Below are 21,665 nucleotides of genomic sequence, written 5' to 3'. Positions count from 1 at the left end.
AATAAAATTAGATGATATTGTGTTTAACAGGAACAACAGCTCCATTTCTGTTCCTCCATATGCAGTATGTTGTAAAAACAAAAACGATGACACTGTAAAGTACAGTAAATGTTTTTCACTGAGCTTTGTACACCGATACTGATAAACCAATATTATATATATATATAGTAAGTAAGTAGCTTCACCACTTTCACCATATTAGTTAATCTACCATTTAATAGTGATTAAATTAATTAATTAAAAAATAAACATTTTAAAGATTTGCTGTATACATCTTGGTACCGTTATTGCTAACAGGAAAAAATTGCATACATTAACTAAAACCCCTTATAAAGACTTAAAATTCTAGACATTTTTTCCTTCCTGTTTTGTCATTATTCAAAAAAAGACGGAGAAGTATTGATATTTATAGAAAATGTATTGCAACAACAATTTTTTTTTGTATAACACCACACATTATCAAAAGTGTTCCACTATACCTCTGTAAAATGTAAGAACAGCTGTTTTGTGATTTCTGCAGAACTAGGAGAAAATGTCCATAATTTCCATAAGCAGTCAAATAGTAATCATCAGTTTTGTTACATGAAATACAATTGGAGCTGTTCAACTGTACAACAGGACAATCTCAATAAGAATGGTTCTTGGAAAAAAGGCTAGTTCGATCCTCGGATAGGTGGTCAGTCCTTGATTGCTAGATGTGATCTGGGTTTTGTGATAGGGTCACAGTTAGGATTTTGGCTCTTTAACCTTCCTGTTCTAACAGCTTCTGTTGCGTCAACATTACAATCTCCTCCATCACTTCTGGTTTCAAGATGTCCTTGACCTACAGAGACAGCATAAAGAAGACAATTATAAATCAATTACATTGAAAAAAACAAACATTATATGGATCCTGTTAGACAATATTTACATAACAAAAGGCTTTATTAAAAAGGTCCCATGGCATGAAAATTTCACTTTGAGTTTTTTTAACATTAATATGAGTTCCGCCAGCCTGCCTATGGTCCCCCAGTGGCTATAAATGGTGATAGGTGTAAACCGAGCCCTGGGTATCCTGCTCTGCCTTTGAGAAAATGAAAGCTCAGATGGGCCGATCTGGGATCTGCTCCTTATGAGGTCATAAGGAGCAAGGTTACCTCCCCTTTCTCTGCTTTGCCCACCCAGAGAATTTGGCCCACCCATGAGAGAGAGACATCATGGCTTTCAAATGAGCAAAGTGGCAGTTGGTCAAGGCCACACCCCCACCCTCCACCTTGCCCCTCCCACTCTCCTCTTCAATAGCTTCAGACACAGAAATGGCACATCCTAAGGAAAGCTCATTGTGGGACTGGCTCTAGTGGCTGTAATTCTGCACCAAGGCTGAATTTCGGGAAAGAGACTACAGATACAGTATTAGGGGACCACTACGGCCTATATAAAAGCATCCAAAGAGCACCATGTCATGGGACCTTTAACTAAATATAAGAAAAAAATCCCACTAAGACAAACCAGCAGAATTATACATAATCCACCTTCATTCTGACATTTTTGAATGGAGTAATTTCTTCGAGATCTAAGCATTAATAGTGAACATTTTGTTTTTTGTTACCGAGGCAAACCATGAAAGAAATCTTTGGCAATAATGTCTACTTCGGTGTACTATTAATTTGCAGCTTAAGAGGAGACTGCTCAAAAACACCTAAAACAACTGGGTTGGGTTTAGTCAGCCAGGGTTATTAGCAAGAGAGAACATTTTGCAAACTAATGTCTACTTCAACAATTAATCGAAACTAAGTACTGTCCATGTAATGTGCCACGTAGATGCTTCAACAACAATACGGTGATAGCATAATTGCTAAGATGCTGATTTTATATAAGCACAATATTTATGAGAAGCATAAGTGATTGTCATCAGTTCCTCACCCAAAAGAACAATGAAATCAACCATGTCTGTTCCACACTGTTTTAGAACAGCAGAGTCAAAGTTAAAGGTTCAATATGTAATATATGTACTGTAATAAATCAAAAAATGACACCAATGACTCATCAGATATGAAGGAAACATCATTAAGCTGAAATACTATCTTTTCTGACAACAATACTAATGTCAGTATTTTTTATTTTTGAAATTTACATTCCGTGACGGAATTTCTGTTTGTGTTTTGGTCTGTGTGTTGTTATCAACTTCCCAGTTTGACAGCCAGGCCGGGTTGCCAGATATACCTGTAAAAATGTAAACCCAGCACACTACAGCTGTAACATTAGTACAGCCATGAAAGCAGCAAACAAACAAACGATCAACGGAGATAGATTCTACCAGACCTAAAAAAAATTAATTAAAAAAACCCTGGCATGTTTCTAACAGTTGCGTGACCAGAGACGTAACAAACACCTGGTAAATATTGGAGATGTATTTGAAAGAAACAGGAGACAGCTTAGAGCCCAAAAGGACGCAGAGTTGGCTTATTTTCTCCTGAACAGGTAAGCATTAGCTTCAGGCTAATTTATCACAGCCACTAGGGACGGGCATTTTATGTCATTTCAACATTTGTGTACTCACATTGAATTATATAGCTAGAGAATCAGAGTTGGTTACTCGGAAAAACAATTGAGACCCAGCCAGTAAAGTGATCCCGACTGGTCCTGGCTAACGCCGCCATGCTAACCCTGCTAACTGTTAACGTTACCGGGAGGACCAGGCAAGCAGCCCATGGCTGTTTACAAAGTGTAGTTCAGCAGCCGGAGCAGACAATGTTGAGTTATTTTAAGCCACGAGAGGGGGGCTGTAAATCGGAAAGAGAGGACTGTGAGTTTGCAGTGCGTTTAGCGATTGTTGCCGTAATTCTAAGCCAATGAAGTGTGTTCAGTCGGCAAGGTAGTGGTATTTTTAGCGGTTCCTATTGTAATTCTAAGCCGAGGAAGTGTGCCTGTCTGGCGTGTGGAGAGGACGGCGAGGTTGTGGGTTTTTTGTCGGTTCCTACTGTAATTCTAAGCCAAAAAATGTGTCTGTCAGTTGGGTACAGAGCTCCGCATGAGCACGGGCTTTTATGACTGTCACTATAGCCAGCATCTAACGTAAGCTACTCCGCTGTGCTGCGAAGTAATGTCTGACTATGTGAGACAATCTTCTAGCAACATTGTTGTGGATGCTGCGGTCTCAGCCTGGCAACCTCTGGGAACTTGGAGGAGGAGGGGGCGGGGGAGACAACTCTCTCCAATATTTTGAATTTGTACTGCAGTAACTTTTTTTAACACTAGCTGTCAGTATTACATATTGGACCTTTAAGAACTGCTATCAACTCTTGCTGTAGTTTTCCTTTATGGCCACCAGATGTCCAAAAAGTCCAATTGTGTAGGCAGTATCTTTTCATTGCTTTACATTTGAGAGATAGCAGGTGTAATTAAAAACAGTCATATATTATAGTGCATCAAATTGTATATGATTGCTTCCTACCTGGTGTTGAACTGAGGATTCATAGCAATAGAGAACACTGGTGTCATACAAAAGGACCTTATGTGCAGCCAAAGCCAGTAGGCAGTTTCTCAGCCGTGAAATCACTTCTCGATCTGACAGACCAACAGGCTGAAAGGGCAGAGACAAGAGATGCACAAACCAATAAGTTAAATATATACATGGAAATCGATTACATACAAATAAAAATAAAATATATACATAAAAATAAAAATGTCTCCTCCCTGCAGATTACTCACATATTGTACTGTAAGAGTATCTAAACAAAACCTGGTTAATTGTTAACTTTTTAATTTAAAGTACTATTCTGTTCCCACCTCCAGGCTGGTATAGAAGCCCCCAGCCTCTTCATCTTGTTGTTCAGGTGTGGGATATAACCACACAAAGCCGTTATTCCCGAGGATGACTGATGCACCACATGGCAGGTTGTGGAAATGTGTTTTCTGCCTCTTGATCAGAGAAGGAGAAAGCTGCACCAGCACTCCTTGCCCCAACTGATAGCCAGATAAAATAGATACAAGATATTAGGTCATATTAGGAAAGTAAAGTATTACTAGCTTATTATGGAGCAAAATCACTAAGGTATTCTATCGGTGATAAACTATGTAGAAATTATGAATTGCACTACTTTTGAACCTTGCTTTAAATGTACAGGTCTTCCAAATTTATTACTCCAGAATTCAACCATGTTGTTGCTGCGCTAATTACATTGTTAAAAATACACAGAAGTGGTTACATCCACAAGATGTGCATATTTTGGGAATTCCAAATTTTGCCCGCCACATCTGTGATAGCACTGTCCAGAAGCACAAACAGTGAGTTCAAACTGAAAAATGTTTTGGGGTTTCATCACAGCAGTACTCTGTAATTGTGTACACTGACATAACTTACTTTTCCATACTTTAAACTACGGGTGTGCAGGGAAAGTGCTCCATCGGAGAACACAGACTGCACCTCGGCCTAAAAGCACAGGAAAAGAGCAACAAGAACATTATAATTGAGAATAATAAAATGGAGCAGCCAATGAAAGATTATAATAAACTTTAAGTTACACTGATGAGATCGCCCTCCTGAAGGTATTCTCTCATGGTGAGCTCATCTTCTGCTGATCGTCTCCTCTAAAAGAGAAAATCAAATAAAAGACAAACAATAAATAAAACTTGGCCTTTTATAAACTTCCCTGTCCTAAACCCATTTCCATATCCTTTAGGATAATGCTAGATCAACTAAGTGTAATACACACAACACTTTTCCCAGGGAATCACGTTTTCTAGCATCTCACCAGCTCTCCCCCAGGCAGATTGACAGAGGACAACAAGAGGACAGAGTCCAGCCGTGAGTTGGTCTCCACTTTCCACCGTTTCTGTTGAACCTATATGTATTACAAAAAACACACATATTGACCTTGTCGTAACCATATATTTTTAGGATATATTTAAAATGTCAGACATCAGAAGAGATGTGGTGGCAGTGCCTTACCTCTGTGATTCTGCCAACCACCACATCTCCAACCTCACCGTTGAACCTGCAATTAAATAACATACCACTAAATTATAAATCTACATAATTTCTGCAAAAGCTGCAGTACATAAAACGTACATGACAATCCAGTACAACTATACGCACTTGACTTATTGACTGCAAATGTATAAGTGTCTTAATTGAATACCTTACCTGGTCTTAAGTGGTCTGACACAGATCAACTTGTCTACTCTCTGCACCTCTCCAGCAACTGAAGCCGTCAGCTTGTCTTCATCCACATAGGTACCATGACCCCTGTGGATAAATGGTGTATTGTGATGATAATGAGTAATACAGCCAAAAAGGGATGTGCTAAAGAAAAATCAGGCTTTACTATGAGCACCAGATAGTGCTCACACAGTGACACAATCTTAAAGGACTCAATTATTATGTCGTTCCTGTTTAGAGTCCCTATCACAATTTCACTCACATTACATATTGCTTGTGAGCCAAAAAAGGTGGGATTTACACGTATCACTGTTGATGGCAGACTAGACAGGCTGGGTAGGCATAAGGTCTAAATCTTTCATAAAAGGTTAAACAGCTTAATCAATATTATTATAGTCAGAGAGTACAACCAGCTTAAACTCGCCCCTTTTGAAAGGTAACTTTAATCTAGTACAGTCTGCATAATGATGACACTGATGATGATGGTCACATTAAATCTACCTTATGGTAACACTACATTTTCCCAAGTGATCCCAACATCATCAAGCTACTTTTAGTTGATTCCCTTCCATGAAAACATAGTGTGGCACTGGCCACGATACACAGCAGCCGATCACACCACCAGTGTACCGACCAAATGCCTACCTCATGAAGCCGGTGTCTGAAGTGATAACATCGCCGGGGACGACCAAATCTTTTCGGCCCAAAGCAGAAACTGATAGCGACACTGGTTTTTGAATAGTTGGTAATCTCATGTCAGCAGCCATGCTTCTGCTTTTGCTCCTTTTTCTTCTTCTTCTTCTTCTTTTTCTTCTTCCTGTTTGGCAGTTAGCAAACAACTATGCGTATTATACCGCCACCTACCGAAGTGAGCCCGAATGTTTTTTACCTAACGTTAGTAGTTTAACAGCCTAATATCAAACCGTCTCTGTTAATAAGATCAGTAACATATAAGAAATGGAAAATTACCATAGACAGTATATAAGAAAATTACGGTATTCAAGCGTCTTCTTCTTTTTCCTTCTTCTTTTCCCTCTTCTTTTCTACCACTATTGTCTTCTAGCGGCGTTAAATAAAAAGAAGAAGAAGAAGAAGAAGAAGAAGAAGAAGCAACAGAAACTTTATTATTCGAATAATATATATATATATATATATATATATATATATATATATATATATATATATATATATATATATATATATGAAAGTTTAAGCTGGTTATACTCTCTGACCATAATAATATTGATTAAGCTGTTTACCCTATATATATATATATATATATATATATATATATATATATATATATATATATATATATATATATATATATATATATATATAATCTCTGCATTTAACCCATCCTAAGCAATAAGAGAAGTGCAATAAGCACTAAATAAAATTAGGTCTTTAACTCCCTTTATTTCATGACGTGGATGAGAGCAATGGTTGAAAACCTGTGTTCAAGCCTGTGTTCACACGTTTTTTTCCCCATAGAAAACTGTTAAACATTACCAAGTTCATATTCTCGGATCTTGGACTTCCTTTGATCATTCCAGCCTTTTAGCCAGAACATGATGATTTGCCACACCATTTTAATCACGTTTTGTCTGACACGATTAAAACGTATAAATGCATGAATTATGAATCACATTACAAAAATGGACATAAACGATGATTGTGAGTGAGTGAATTTGATTAGAGGTGAGAGAGAAAATGATACTGTTATGTGACAGTGTGGATATCTTCCCTGCATGATTTCTGCAGATATTCCATTAAAGACGTTTTATATTAACACCACCAGATGTCAGCGTCGATCCACGTGGCCTACTATGGTTTCAGATAACGGAGTGCCGACGTCAGATGTCAACAGACACAAACGTCTCCATCGTGGCCAATCAGCTTGGAGTCACACATACTTGTAAAGATGGCGACGGTGAGGCACAGAGGAGTGAAAACTGGACGCTTTACCGTTATTAAACACCGCTGGTCCAGACACCGTAAGAATTGACACGGCAGCGGGAGCGAAAGTGAATCGACCCATTTGTCAGCAGCAGCAAGCTGTTTAGTGCTGCGTGCTGTCGCTGCGGGCCTGGTTGCTTCTGTTTTCGGTTAGGCTGTCGTTGCCTTGGATAGCTCATTAGCTTCAAGTTGGAAAGCGAATGCTAACAGAGGGCTAGCTAGCTGTGTAGCTCCATCGGCTGCTGGAAGCTCTCTGTACGGCATTCATGGATTTATAACCTGACCAGGGGCGAACGCTGGACTGCATGTGCATTTTTTTTAAGTTTTCATTTTTTACGGAAACAGCGCCCATGACTCGCTTGGATTAAACACTTTAGGGGGAATACGGTGCACAGACGATCTGGCATTGCGACACTGTTTGGAGTGTCGAGGCGGAGTGAGTTTGCCGTCATGTATTTTCTAACCGGCTGGCCCCGGAGGCTGCTTTGTCCGCTGAGGAGTGAAGAGGAGCCCTTCCACATCCAGCCCAGCTCCCAGAGGTTTTACTTCGCCGTGCTGTCGGAGACACAGCTCAGCATTTGGTTTAGTCGGGTAAGTGAAGTAGTATCGGTTCAGTCGTGCTCATGAATCAGCTGCCCCGACAAAAACAATGCGTGGATTGCTACTTTCATTTTAGCTAACTTGAGCAGTACATACGCGATTGTCCTTGCTTCACCTGGCTACAACCACCATGATTTTATTTTTAAACAGTTTGAACTACTGCGTAGCAATCTAGCTGTCTGTCTGTCCTAGTTCATAAACATCGAGATCAACAATGATTTAATTAGTGATGATGAGCGAGCTTGAGGTATTAACCTGAATGTGTTGGCAAACCATACCTATTACATAGCTGACAGGTGACATTGTTACGCATCATAACAGTTTGAGTATATCCGTATACGTGTGCCACAAAGACATAGTTGTATCTGAATGTGCGTCGTTCCTCCCATTTAACGTTACTCCTCATTCATGACAAAAGCTTGGTGGCTTTTCATCGTCTCACCTCACCTGATGATGGCTTTATGTTAGTCAGAGGGGGACGTGTAAACTGGTAGAGTTTCTTGGCTACATTCAGTACTTTTAGTGACATTTTCTATTATTATCACCCAACCTCAAAAGGCTCTTCAAGTTCAAAGTTCTAAGTTATTATCAGCATGAGATTTTCAATCAAAACAAATACTCACTGACCACATGTTGTGGTACTGTATGTTCTGTCAGGCAGCAGCTCAACACTAATTCAAGATCTTTTAGGCTGCCAGAGTTTAATGTAAATGTCAGCACATAATTTGATCCGTTTATTGCTTTTTCAACATCTTGTGTAGATTTTATTTTAAATGTCCCCCATCTGTGGACTTGCTCTCTTTTTCTATGTATTCGGACAGTCTTTTAAACAAGAGGATAGCTTTTTATTTATTTTTGTATAGGTAATCCTGAGCAAAGGCTGTTATCAGTGGGATGTACGTCATGAATTAAACTGATTCAACTTCACAGAGGTTTTCTGCTGAAACCAGTTCCCTCACTAACGAAACTATATATACTATGTATTGATATACTATATATTGATCTCAATATGGCCCTGGAAGTTACTGGTCTAGAGCCAAGGGACCTGTGAGGTTAGGTCCCTTTGCTTATAAACATTTGAGCCATGCTAGCAGAATAGAATCGTTGTGGTGTGAACAGTGAGGTGATATTTAAGTCTGACATTGAGGAGATGTGCGGGACAGTGGCAGCTTCCACAGATGAGATCCTATTTTCACCATTGTCTATGTTTATTAATTTGCTCATAAGATATTTTAAACTCACGACAAAGGATTTCCATTTGTTACCAGGAAACTCTTGTACCTAGAATGTAGAATGGCTCATGAAACCTTTGGTGATTTCCCATTCAACACTGTTTCCAGTGCCAGCACCAGCATCTGATGTAGTCCCTAGAAAAGTCCCTGTACTGTGAGCCCTGGGAACTTACACTACACTCCCATCCTCAGTTTTTGAATACACCAGATTCTGCTATGCTGATATGGAAGGGGAGGGGACTATTTGATTTGATAACATGCGGTTGAGCACATTGTTTATAGCGGTCTGCATTCCACACAGCTTGTATATTATTGAGGTGTGGCAACAATGGATCGGGGTCACCGTATTTCCTGAGGCCCACACAGGATGTATCCATGTTTTCCTTCCCCTCTTTCTTAAGAACTTTGCCTTCCTGACCCCGAGAGTATCAATGAGGCCGTCCAGGAAATAGATTGTGTCAGGAATGTCGATTGGAGCAACTTCTTCCTCTAGACATGCACATTTCACATCTGTTCTATCCATTATGTAATTTCAGTGCACTATGTAGCCCACGTCTACAATAGGGATATAGTGGAGGGTTTTGCTTACACAATTTTCTCAAGTAATATATTTTCTATTTTTCTAATTAAATTTCTTAAAGAAAACACATATGACAAGCTTGACCCTATATCAATACAATAACAAGATTGTGATATTTAATTAGATATAGTGCGAGTATTCTTATATTGATATACCATCAATATAAAACATGTTTTTTTTTGTGTGTAAAGGTATTCTTAAAGTTAGGAAAATTATTGTCATGCTTCATATCATAGCATCTATCAATATAGATATTTTGCTACATATTTCTTTTTATAAACCCCTTACCATGTTGCTCAGCTGATTTGGGGAATCAAGGTTATTGTAAAACGGCCATTTCCCATCCCAGCTTGCTTGCCCCTGTTGTTTTTAGCCATCATTTTGCCTCCAGGTCTATTCTCTTTAATCCCGTCAATGCTCGACCAGTGCAGCTTGAGCCCAACTAGTTAAGTCGAGGTGTTAACACTTAATCCGTGTAGCACAGTAGCTTAGCCTTGTAGTTGTTCTGTTCGGCCGCCCTGCCACAGCTGTATGGGAGCTCAGGCTCATGTCTAGGAATAGAGAGATGGAGTTTGTTGATGGTGGCACACTGTTATGCAATAGTAGCACCCTAGTTGGTTCTGGGTGCCTGCAAAAATTAGCAACTATGCGTGCATGTGTGGTTGCGCATATGTAATTATTTATGCTCCCCTCCCATGGAATTACTACAGTTACACCAGCTGACTGCATGTAATTGTGGTGGAGCATGGGGAATTAGCAATGAAGGAGAAATACATACGCTTGAGCCACTACTACCCTTCAAACCAAAATGTTGAACTGTTAATTTGATGGGGATGAGAACTATCATGTTTTTCCCCATGTGTATGTTAGAGTAGTTCCCAAATAATCATACAGGCTACCTCAGGAGTAATCTTTCCTTTTTTTAAGATACTTTTTTGGGCATTTTAGCCTTTAATAGTAGGACAGCTGTAGACAGGAGAGGGGGGGAAGACACGCAGCAAAATGGCTGCAGGTCGGACCCGGACCCTGAGCCGCTGCGTCGAGGACTGAGCCTCTGAATATGGGTGCCTGCTCTACCAAGTGAGCTACCCAGGCGCCCAGTAATCTTTCCTTTTACCTAGAACTTACAGAACACCTAATGAGTTTGTTCTGATTGTGATCTGATATTATTGCAATTAGTAAGGAGGAGAGAGGTTTCTATTTCTGTTTCCCACGAGGAAGCTTCACCAGTGCAGGTATCTTTGACATTATTAAGATTTCATACTACGAAAGGGACATTATCGGGTCGACATACTTAAAACCTGCTCTCCCATTACGGTTACTGGGTACGAGGTCTAATGTTGCATAGCTGGAATTACACAAGCTCTTTCCCTGCTTTTGTTACCTGACCAAAGCCATTCAGTTTACTGTTCTCTTTTTCCTGTAATGTCAAAGACTGTAACATGTCTGAAAACTCTTTATTTCGTCACAATTACAGTGCGATGGACTCAGTATTAATTCATCTTCAGTAATAATCTGGGATATTAAAATTGCATTAAGTAAAACTAGACAAGTTTATAACATTAATAAACCATGGATTATCTGCAGGGTTTTTCCCTCCACTGGTTGAATAATGCCGATGATTCAAGAATAGGGCTTTGTCAGGTGTTGAGGTTTCTGGTGTTCAGAAACTAACTTTGTTACCAGAGATCCTCTTTTAACATCTGTTATACAGTTACACATAATAAGTCACTCAATGATTCTTATTTGACTGCAGGTAAACACACCATTCTCATTGTTTGTGGTGTTGTATTAGGGGATTGGAATGAACTGGTAGTGATGATTGTATTGTATCTGCTGTAGTGATTTAGGGATAGAGGCTAATTAAGGGCAACTGCCTCAGGCAATGTCTGTCTGTGTACGCCTGTACATCTTTCTGTCTGTGTGGCATGGTAGAAACGGTAGCTTCCCCTGAACATGCTTTTGTTTGCTGCGCTGAATGATATGTTTCAGAATAAATCAGCCTCCGTTTAGCACCAGTCAGATATCACAGTCATCCCATTCATCGGGAGAGACATTTATCTGTATTGCTTCTTTGCCAAAGAACCAACATTTGAGGCAGTTTAAATAAGTGTCGACAAATCACCTTCCACGCCAGGAAGGGGACACTGGTGGACAAATGCAGATATCACTTCTAGTGAGCACTAAAACATGTTATCATGCTTTCTAATTGTTTCAAATATGTTTCCGCTGAATAGATTATTTTATCATCCATGGTGGTGTGTTGCTGTGTCCAGAATTTGTATTTGGTTACTTTTAGATTGCTCCAGCAGTCTCATTATTAAACCATTCCAAAATGTATTTATTTGTATTTATTTTTTGTTTCAGTTAAAATTACATTTTAAGTAAGAGCCTACAGACAATTACAGTATTAATCCTGTGTCATAAATGACACTTACATTCAGACCCCAGACCTATTTAAATATAACTTTATATGTTATTTGCAGATGAAATGGCCAGACGTTTTATATTGATCTTTCGAAGATTTTGGCAGTAACAGTATGTGTTCTGTTGTTTTTGTGTCATTATATGTGGCAGTCTGTGACTTGCAGAATGTTTAAAGTGCTCATTTTCTTTCCCATATCCCTTTTCCCCACCCACAGCCCAGTGTTTTGATAGTCAGCTATATCGAGTCTGCAAAGGCGGCTGCCCAGTTTGGCTTCTACCAGAAGGCAGAATGGAAACCAGACGACTCCATGATAGCTGTGGCGGTAAGTACCGCACTCCACCGATATCATCTCATATTTGCAGTTTGATTGACGCCCTTTGCCCCATATTTTGTATCATGTCCTATTACTACAAAACACTAGTATACATTAATGTGTGACATTGTTATATCCTTGTTCAGTCCACATGAAGTGCTGACACATTCACTAGCAATCTCCATCGTCCTCAAATGGTGCATAACAATAGCAATTCAACATTATGTCATGATTAAGCTGTGAAAAGTCAACAACACTATCCTTTGGCTATGTTTTATGTAATTGTAATACTAATGTGCTGTTGGGCCACATGTGTTGTCACCTGTAATCAGTTCTTATTCTCTTCCACACTCTTTTTCTCTTCTGACTTGTTTGGTTTTCATTCTACTTTTTGTAACTGTTATTTCCTCTCTTACCACTTTCTAACTAATTTGTTGCATGTAGAGTTTCAGTCAGTGGGTAGAAAATGCTTCAGTAATCGTTCACTGACAATAGAATTTGGTCAGGATCCTTCTGTTATAGAAAACCACCACCGTTTGTCCTATTTTTGCTATTATGCTGATCTCTAGATACAAGGAAGGTATTCCCGTGGCAATAAGAGTGGAACTGAAACATGCCCCTTGAGCTCTCTACATGATGTTATAACTTCACGTTCAAGCGAGAAAGGGAACGAACCTATATGTTCATGTATGATTCCTGAAGCTAGACATGCTTTGACTTGCATAGTAATCACTTCAGGTGTGCATCTTGCAGATGTCCCCAGCTAGCTCCAGGCTTAATGCTGCGGGAGTAGAGTGGCCAATTTAAGCTCTACATGTGGTGCTTTAATTGAATACTGCAGCATTTGAAAGTCTATTATTGGCTGTAGGGCTGGGCGATATATCGATATTATATCGATATCGTGATATGAGACTACATATCGTCTTAGATTTTGGATATCGTAATATCGTGATATGACATAAGTGTCTTTTCCTGGTTTTAAAGGCTTCATTACAGTGAAGTGATGTACTTTTCTGAACTTACCAGACTGTTCTAGCTGTTCTATTATTAATGATTATTTATCTAAAATCTAAATGTGAAGATATTTTGGGAGAGCACCAACTGTCAACTCTAGAATATATCGCCGCAATATCGATATCGAGGTATTTGGTCAAGAATATCATGATATCTGATTTTCTCTATATCGCCCAGCCCTATATCAGGTAATATGGAATGTAGAAATAAGCGCTGAAAATGTGTAGAAGAAAAATTTAACAATTTAAAACGTTTAAAAACCTTATGGAGCTTTGATTTCAAAAAGGAACTCCTGTTGTTATACAGTATTTGTGTTTACATTTTATTGTTATTTGAACAGCTGAGCATTGAACCAGGTGAAGAAACCTGTTTATTATTTATTCATTTGATTTTGCAACTGTTCACTGAAATAGCCGGTTTCTATGAAACTACATGTGACATGTCATATTTGGCTTTGACTTTGAACATTTGCTCTCACTTTGCGGAAAAAATATCGGGATATATATCATATATCGATATTCAGCCAAAATATATCGGGATATGACTTTTGGTCCATATCGCCCAGCCCTAATTGGCTGTATTAGTTACTACCATTTAAGGTTCAACAATGAACTCCTCCAGGCATAAGAACAACATCTTAAAAGAACCAGAATGACCTAGTACAGAACTGTGACAGACAAGTTAGTCGAGATTAACTTAATTTGGGGGAGGCTACACTTACTGCCATAGGGATAAGGAATGATGGAGGGAACTCGTTATGGATTAAAGTAAAAGTAAAGGGATCAACAGTACTATCCTAATGCCTAATGGCAGTAAGATGTCTGTAGTAGATAAATCAATAAAGGTCACTGAACAAACTGGACTGACATTTTGAGATAATATTTGAATGCCTCAGTTACCCTTTGCTCCCTGTCTAGTCTTGTCATACTTTGTCCTGTGCTGATCACTGTACTTTGTATCGGACTATGAATCAATCAACTCAAAGTGAAACGTTAGTTCTCTATGAAACAGGCTGTTGTTCTGTGGTTTATTAAATCACAAATGTTTAAAATCGGCTTTATTGTATTAACTTTACTATCAAAGTAGCCATCTTCCGGTCACTAAATTGGTTTTAAGGTGGGCATCCGTCACCTTTCCCTTGAACCCTGACCTCATTCTTAACAGATGAGGCTTGTAGGCGAGCTCTAAATGGGGAACAGATTACAGCAGTCTGAAAGGATGTAGCTACCTCAGCTCTTGTAGGAGATAGTAAGGGCCTCATTTTTTGTGTTTTGCGAATCAATACAAATTTACCTGAATGCTAAATCTGATGAGGGGGAGGATACACAGCCTGTGTTAGCCTGCCCCCGTCCCCTCTATTTAAGTAACCATGACATATCTCTCCCAGGATCTTCCTTCCTGTCATTATATCCCTGCCTTGCTTAAACTGTCGAGAAGGACCCACAACCATAAAATATGCAAATTATCAGCCCACAAAGATTAAAAGATGTAATTAAAAAAATTCAGGCTCATTTCCATGGAGATGTAATGTTCTCGCCAGCACGTTTCTGTATGTAAGCCCATACAAGCTTACTGATTTGTAAGATTGTTAGTTTAACCTGACCTTGCCTCCACTGTCAGGCCTCCATTCTGATCATCAGATGATTTGTAGTCCAGTTCCCTGACCATATGTTTCACCTAAGAAAATCCATACCTTTTTAAGATTTTTAAAATATAGTATGTAGTATTGTTCATGATTGGGTTTACATATGTCTGCTGTAAAATGTATTTAAAAAAAAAAGCATTATTATCATTTTTGATCAGCTTTTTTTTTTTTAACACAGCAAATCAACATACCCACATTGCTTTGAAGCATAAAGCACCGCTACCCATCTTATATTTTGACAGCTGCACTGGCCTTGTTTCCACATTTTACAAAACCGGTTCTAATGCGACCGAGAGCATAACTAAGTATAATTTACACAAAATATAGTGTCACACAGTGGCTTTGATCAGAGAGAGACAGCAGGTTTTGATACCATCGGGAAAAGTGTCCCTGAAAGCAACGGAGTACATCATGGCTGGATTTATCGAGTTGCTGTTATTTATTTTCAGGTTTGAATGTAAATCGTTCTTATCATTTGTAATCCTTGATAATGAACCCCGTCTGTGTTGAACTGTCTCCTGATACATACTTTGAGATCGGAGAAGGAACAGATGGATGCTGCATCTGCTGTGTCAAACAAACCGACAAAAGAGTTTGAGCCGTGGTAGCAGAATCAAGCTTATAAGGATAAGTGTGTGATCGAAGAAGCATTAATTCAGCTGGTCGGTGTTGCTTGTGATCTCATGCCTTTGTTTGACAGAAAACAATGTGTCTTGTAATGATTATAATCTAGTTTCAGTGTTCACTCAAAGCAAAAACAACACCGCATTCACCCCTGCAACTAAGAGAACTGTGTGAAGGAAATGTCTCGTTGAGTAGTCTCACACAAGGCGAGTGCCCGAGTCAGCAGATGACTCTGTCGTCTTCCAAAGGCCATGTGATCAGCAACACATAGGACAACCGCCAAGACTCAGAACGGAAGCAGACGGCATCAAAACAAAACGCTGATTAGAATCACTAGTGCATGAACGTGCTGCTTTGGTTTGCGTGTTTTTGTTCCAGCCATGCCTACAAGCCTGTGGAGTCGACTCTGTGAGCTGCCTGTGGTATAAAAGTGTTTTCAGTTGACCATTAGAAAGTTTATCTCCCTTAAGAGTGTAAATGTATAAATCCTGAAATATAATGTAACTGAGATGTAAATAGATATTTGGTCATGATTATTAACATAACTAATGCTGGGTTTTCCTCACCAAATAATCATGTCTGTCTAATTAGTGGGACAATCGATCTCAAGTAATGCTGGGTAAAGTATTGCAGTCATCCACATATTGCATGACCAGGATATTTCCTGTGCAGTTTAATATTTGACAAGCGATAATATTTGCTTCTTTTTTTATATATATATATATTTTTTCCATACTTACAATGTGCTGTATCAGTTTCTCAGAATCAGCTTTAATGGCGAAGTTAGTGTGAACACATACAGGGAATTTGACTCCGGCTTTTTGGAGCTCTTAAAGTACATACACAGAAATAGACATACGGCTAATAACAAGGATAACAACGCAATTTAATGCACTTGGAGATTCAGCGTATGGCTGCTTGATGTGTGAACAAAACAAATAAATTGAAGTGATTGAAAATAGGGGTGCACATTAATTGTTGCAGCCCTGTTTCCAAGAAATTCAGCATTTTCATATATTTTTTTTTTGTTTCATCACATAGCTTTTGTCTAGCTAATCTGCATCTTTTTTTCCCGGCACAAAATACTGTGAGGGACACGAGAGGCTGTTTAGAAATCACTGTGACAGAGGGTTGTACATGTTTCTCCAAAAACACAACCACATGTCCTTGAAGCCATTCTGCTGAACATACTGTATCAGGTGTTAAAGGGGCTACAACAACCACCACACACACACACACACACACACACACACACACACACACACACACACACACACACACACACACACACACACACACACACACACACACACACACACACACACACAGGAGTTTATAATCAAACTGAATGTTTTAGAGCATCTGAAGCGGAAATGTTATAGTTTTTTACATTTGGTACTGTGGTCAAAAGTCTAGATAATGCCTCATTTATGAAGACCATTGGAAAAACAATGGAGACCTTGTCTAATGGTGTCATGTAAAAGCGTGAACTGCCAGTTCATGTCAACAATGAAATGGTTGACACAACAAAGAGACAACATAACTTATTGGAAAATATTAGCGCGATGACCTCTTGGCCTCTAGGTGTTCATCTCTGCCCCCCTCTTTCTCAGTCCTTCCTTTCATCCCTACACTGAAGCCGAAGTACACATGACATGAATGAATGCTGTGAATGTGTCTGGGAAAGCACTAAGTCAAGCTTGGTCCCAGGCCCACCCTGCCAAACACAACAGGGAGCAGGTGGAGGAGTTAAAAATAACAGGGCACGCTTGTTCACTCTCTTCCTGGACTTCACAAACACCGAGTTTGATTCTGACTCATGAACAGTGAAAAGTATTAAAAATGGGGAGGACTGGCTTGTGTTTAGTTGCAGCCCAATGTGAGCTGCGGCTTTAATTGTAATGAAGCTGTCCTACATTATGCTTTAGTCCTCAACGATTAACTCTTCTCTAATCATTTCATTTAAACAAATCTGATATGTCTTTGAGAGAATTTTTTTTTGTGTGTTTTTACTTTGCTTTCCTTTCTTAAGGTTTATTCTTTTTGTTCCTCACACTTCCTTCTACGCAAGAAATCGAAAGGGCAAGACATTGTTAACTTTGAAGTAACGATTGTGAGTATCTGTGTTGGGTTCAGTCTCAACACTAAGTGGAAGTCAAGTCATAATGAGATCTATTGACTAGAAACTGCTTTTCTTACTACAGTGACCAGTTGTATATTGGCAGTTTGCGTTTCATTTTCAAACTCCCTGAAAGACATTTCTACCCAATATACTGTATATACCCGAGAACTGATTTTGGCATTGGGACCCAGCACCTCGTGGTGACCGTGGTCAGGTCTTGTCAACAGCATACATGTACAAATCATCTTACACAATGGCAAATTTTGTCTTTAGTCTGATTGTGCCATATGCTATCTGAGCGACTTGTTTGTGTTATGTTGAAATTGCAAATCCTAATAAACGGATATAAAAAATATGACCGTAGCTTCAGTGAGGCAACAGCAGCAAAGGCTGTTGCCACAGATTTGGTTATGATCAAACAAGCAAAACTAACTGGTCTCAGTCCACAGCAGACATGCCCTCTTCTACTGTGGTAGGAAGGAAGGAAACCAGGTGAATCTAAAACTAGTCCTGTTGTTAAAGTAAGTGTGTCTGGTCTGGCCATAAGAAATAGACATGATAGGGTGGCTGTAAACTAGAGCCCAACCGATATATCGGTGGGCCGATATTAGGCATTTTCCAAACTATCGGTATCTGCATTTATAATGGCAGATAAACGAATATTTAAAAAATAAAACCATAACGGACGAAACACCCTTCAACCATGTTATGAGTGTTGGCGTTGCATAGTTTGTCCACCAGAGGGGGCTCTACAACATCCCTGTTGGCAACACTTGTGTTTAACCCTTTAAGTTACATATCTTAACTTTGTATTTTTAAACTGCATTATCATATTAAGTTAGTGAGGACTCATAAATAACTAATGTTAGGGAAATCTGTTTGTTTTGTTACGCGTTTCTGTATTATTATTTTTTTAATATATATCGGCCGATATATCGGAATATCGGATTTTTAAATCACCAAATATTTGTATCCATATCGGCCTTAAAAATCCTTTATCGGTCGGGCTCTACTGTAAACCTTTGTAGATTTGTGAAGATGACCTGTCAAATTGAATTGAATTGTCATCCTGTCACTCCCTTGCTCTCTTTCATCGTGATCTCAGTAGTGTAAATCAAACAACAAGGGTTTGTTATGACATACGCCTTTTTCCAAATGATGTCTACTCCGTAATTAGTTTACATGTTGAAAAGAACCCTGACTTTTTTGCCGTCCAAAAATGTTTTGATGACATAAAGGCTACACGTTTCACATTTTAAGTCTATGCAAATTATCCATTGGCTATGTAGTGTCTTTACTAGCTGCGTATTTCTTATCTCCAAGAAGCCATGTCATTTCTCGTCCCTCATTTGCATTGCGGTTTAATTACAGGGCGAGTGGACTTGGAGAAGTCAGGGACTGCAGAACAATAAAGGCCAGCGTTGCCCAGGCCGTAGTCCTTGCTTTAACTACCAGCTGCTTTCCAGATGTTTGGCTGCTCACACAGCCTGCAGACCTTGAGGCTAACGTAATCACCCTCATAAACCATGGCTAGGACTATCTTTAGCATGCTTGTGTGTATGAGACCGAGAGTGCGAGAGAAACAGCTAAAGCAATTGACAGAGCGAGAGGGAACTTTTTTTTTTGTGTGTGGCAGGAGTCAAGAAAGGATCTTCAAACAGGGGGAATACTTTATAGCATTTAGCTCTGCTTGCATTTTGAGATCCCTCCAAGGCCAAAATGTTCCCTCTCTGTTTTTAGACTCTCACTCAGGAGTCCTAAGAAAGGGTTTTCAACCAAGAATGTTTTGGTGACCAAACATTTGGTACAATTTTCTATGGCACAGACGTAGTTCCACAAACATCAATTATGTTATTAGCCTTTGTAAATATAAGCATTGTAAGTATAAGGTGAAAATAAGAATAGTAAACAAAGAAAGTATACAAATATTTTTCTGGTAGCCTACTTTTGCTTGAAATTAGCCATTGTTCAGCAGGTGTCAACACGCTAAAAGATTATTATTATTTTTTTTAAATAAGGAGCAAACTCCTTAAAATTGCACACTCAACATTTTCTGCAGCATTTTATGTTTTTGTAAACTTATTGCTGTGTCCCCTCTAGAGGACCGAGCTGGGGCGGGTTCGGACAGATATTTAGAAATTATTTTAGAAGTTCGCCGGACGCCGGCCAGGCTCGGACAGAAAAATGCGTCACGATCCGCACTCTAGTCCCCTCATTGATCACACAGAGCTGGTCAATATGTCTTGTTGGAAAGTGACAGACATGTTTTATCTTCAGGTGCGTGCGTGTGTAAACACCTCTGGAACTTGTTTGAACATGTACAAAAGAGACCTTAGTATGCTATTACATGGTGTACAGTTTTCTGCTGACTTGCTACTTTCTCTGCGAAAACACCGTCTTTCAGTCTACTTGCAAGCCTGAACTAGAGTAGTTACCTGTTGGCTTTTTCTTCTTCATTTCTATTTGATTGGGTTTTTACAGCCGCATTAAGACAATCCTTTGATGTCCTCCTCTTTCAAATGCAGCATCAAGTTGTAATAGTTGGTTTGAATAGTGTAGTAGCCAACAAAAAAGAGGAAGTATTACATGAAAAGAGTTAAATCCTCGTCTTGAGTCCTATAATTACAGTATCATCTATTATGTGCCTCTCATATACTGATTATTGAGTATGTGCCCACAAGACACCCAACTTATTAGGAGAAATCGGGTCATCATAAAATTGTGTTTCTGCTGCCACAGCAATGCCCTCTCTGTCCTGGGTCTTTGCTTATGCTGTGCACACATGCTCTTGTAAAAACTTTGTTTAGAAACCTAGTCAAGTTTATACATGGCCAAGAAGTCATCTGTGTTATTGACCAGGTTTCATCTTATTCCCTCACTTATGAAGGAAACCAGGCGATCTTCGAAGAATGGTTCAATAGTTCCCAGTGAATATCAAATAGTATTTTTGCTTCAAATGCCGAACACTATCAACAAAGACTCTTGAGAGTGCCAAGAGCTGGTTGAGGAGCTGCAGTTTTTTGTTGCTGCTCCCATTTGTCAGAGGACATAAAAAGAAAACTTTTTAAACTTCCCCCCACATTAAGCCACTGGGTGGAGAGAATCTTTGTGCCGACTTGTTTATTGGGCCTTAGTTGACAAAGACCGGCATCCTGCCTCTTCCTGTATCATTATCTCAGCATGTGTGAACATACCAATAGTCCTGGAGACATGGGACATATCTTAATTGTGGCCTACTCTCTTTTTTTTTTTTTTTATCCAGTTTTTCACAAATCTGACAAGATGAGTTTAAGTAAAGCTGATCATAATGTCCCATGAAAAGATGAATGCTTTTGTGTATCTAGTGTGATCAAACTACAGGTGAAAGGAATGAGATGTGGATAGTGGGAGACACTGCTGAAGTTTGTCCTATTGTCAAATGTTTTGCCTCCCCTCCCCCTCCCATCTTTGATACTTCAGTGAGATTCCCTTCCTCTTGTAATTGACATGCTTTTGAAGTACAGTAGCTGAATAGTCACACTCACATTTCCTTTCAGAGCCCCCCTCCTTTATACTTTTACTCCACCACATTACAGTGGGAAATATTTTTACTGCACTACATTTATTTGATTACGTTGTTGTATCCTATTTCTACTCAATTTGCTCCTTTTTTAATTTTATTTAAATTTAGTGTTATGATTTATATAAAAGGTATGTAGTTGTCTGTGGGAGATGTGTGTGTCTGTTTAGTTGCAGATCTGGAACTGGATGCAGTTTTAAAATATTAAACATTTACTGTTGTTAAATTACCAAATATAGAGAATTGTGCAACCATGGTGGAGGTACATGCTCTACAAGTGCTTACTCGTATTCGTATGTGGACTGCATGAGCATGTTAGGCTATATTAACTAACTAGGTCATTGTAATGAGACTATATAGTGCTAACGTGAATATGATGAAGTGGCTATTTTATCTGTGCAATCTCAGTGCAAAATGACTTTTCTCAACAAGCTAAAGTCAGTGTAACA

The 21,665-nt window shown here is 39.1% G+C and overlaps 2 protein-coding genes across 3 annotated transcripts in view; one reads left to right on the top strand and one right to left on the bottom strand.

The window, feature by feature from the left end:
* Nucleotides 1–399: 399 nt before the first annotated feature.
* Nucleotides 400–6,126, bottom strand: exosc2 (exosome component 2). Its single transcript, XM_028601799.1, has 10 exons — nucleotides 6,110–6,126; nucleotides 5,786–5,957; nucleotides 5,126–5,227; nucleotides 4,931–4,976; nucleotides 4,734–4,823; nucleotides 4,504–4,569; nucleotides 4,343–4,411; nucleotides 3,769–3,945; nucleotides 3,434–3,562; nucleotides 400–823 (listed from the first exon to the last, which is right to left on the bottom strand). Exons 2-10 carry the CDS (start codon nucleotides 5,905–5,907, stop codon nucleotides 743–745), a joined length of 882 nt encoding a protein of 293 aa, XP_028457600.1. The 5' UTR covers nucleotides 5,908–5,957; nucleotides 6,110–6,126; the 3' UTR covers nucleotides 400–742.
* An 898-nt stretch (nucleotides 6,127–7,024) lies between these two features.
* The window catches only part of ric1 (RIC1 homolog, RAB6A GEF complex partner 1), a 33,062-nt gene continuing 18,421 nt past the window's right edge, over nucleotides 7,025–21,665 (top strand). For both annotated transcript variants that reach the window (XM_028601408.1, XM_028601407.1), the window contains exons 1-2: nucleotides 7,025–7,690; nucleotides 12,154–12,261. In XM_028601408.1, coding sequence (XP_028457209.1) covers nucleotides 7,550–7,690; nucleotides 12,154–12,261 — 249 coding nt within the window. In that variant the 5' untranslated portion in view covers nucleotides 7,025–7,549. The remainder of the gene's footprint in view (nucleotides 7,691–12,153; nucleotides 12,262–21,665) is intronic.

This window comes from Perca flavescens, chromosome 16 (genome assembly GCF_004354835.1).
Source record: "Perca flavescens isolate YP-PL-M2 chromosome 16, PFLA_1.0, whole genome shotgun sequence".
Taxonomy (NCBI): domain Eukaryota; kingdom Metazoa; phylum Chordata; class Actinopteri; order Perciformes; family Percidae; genus Perca; species Perca flavescens.
This window is presented reverse-complemented; position numbering and strand designations above follow the sequence as displayed.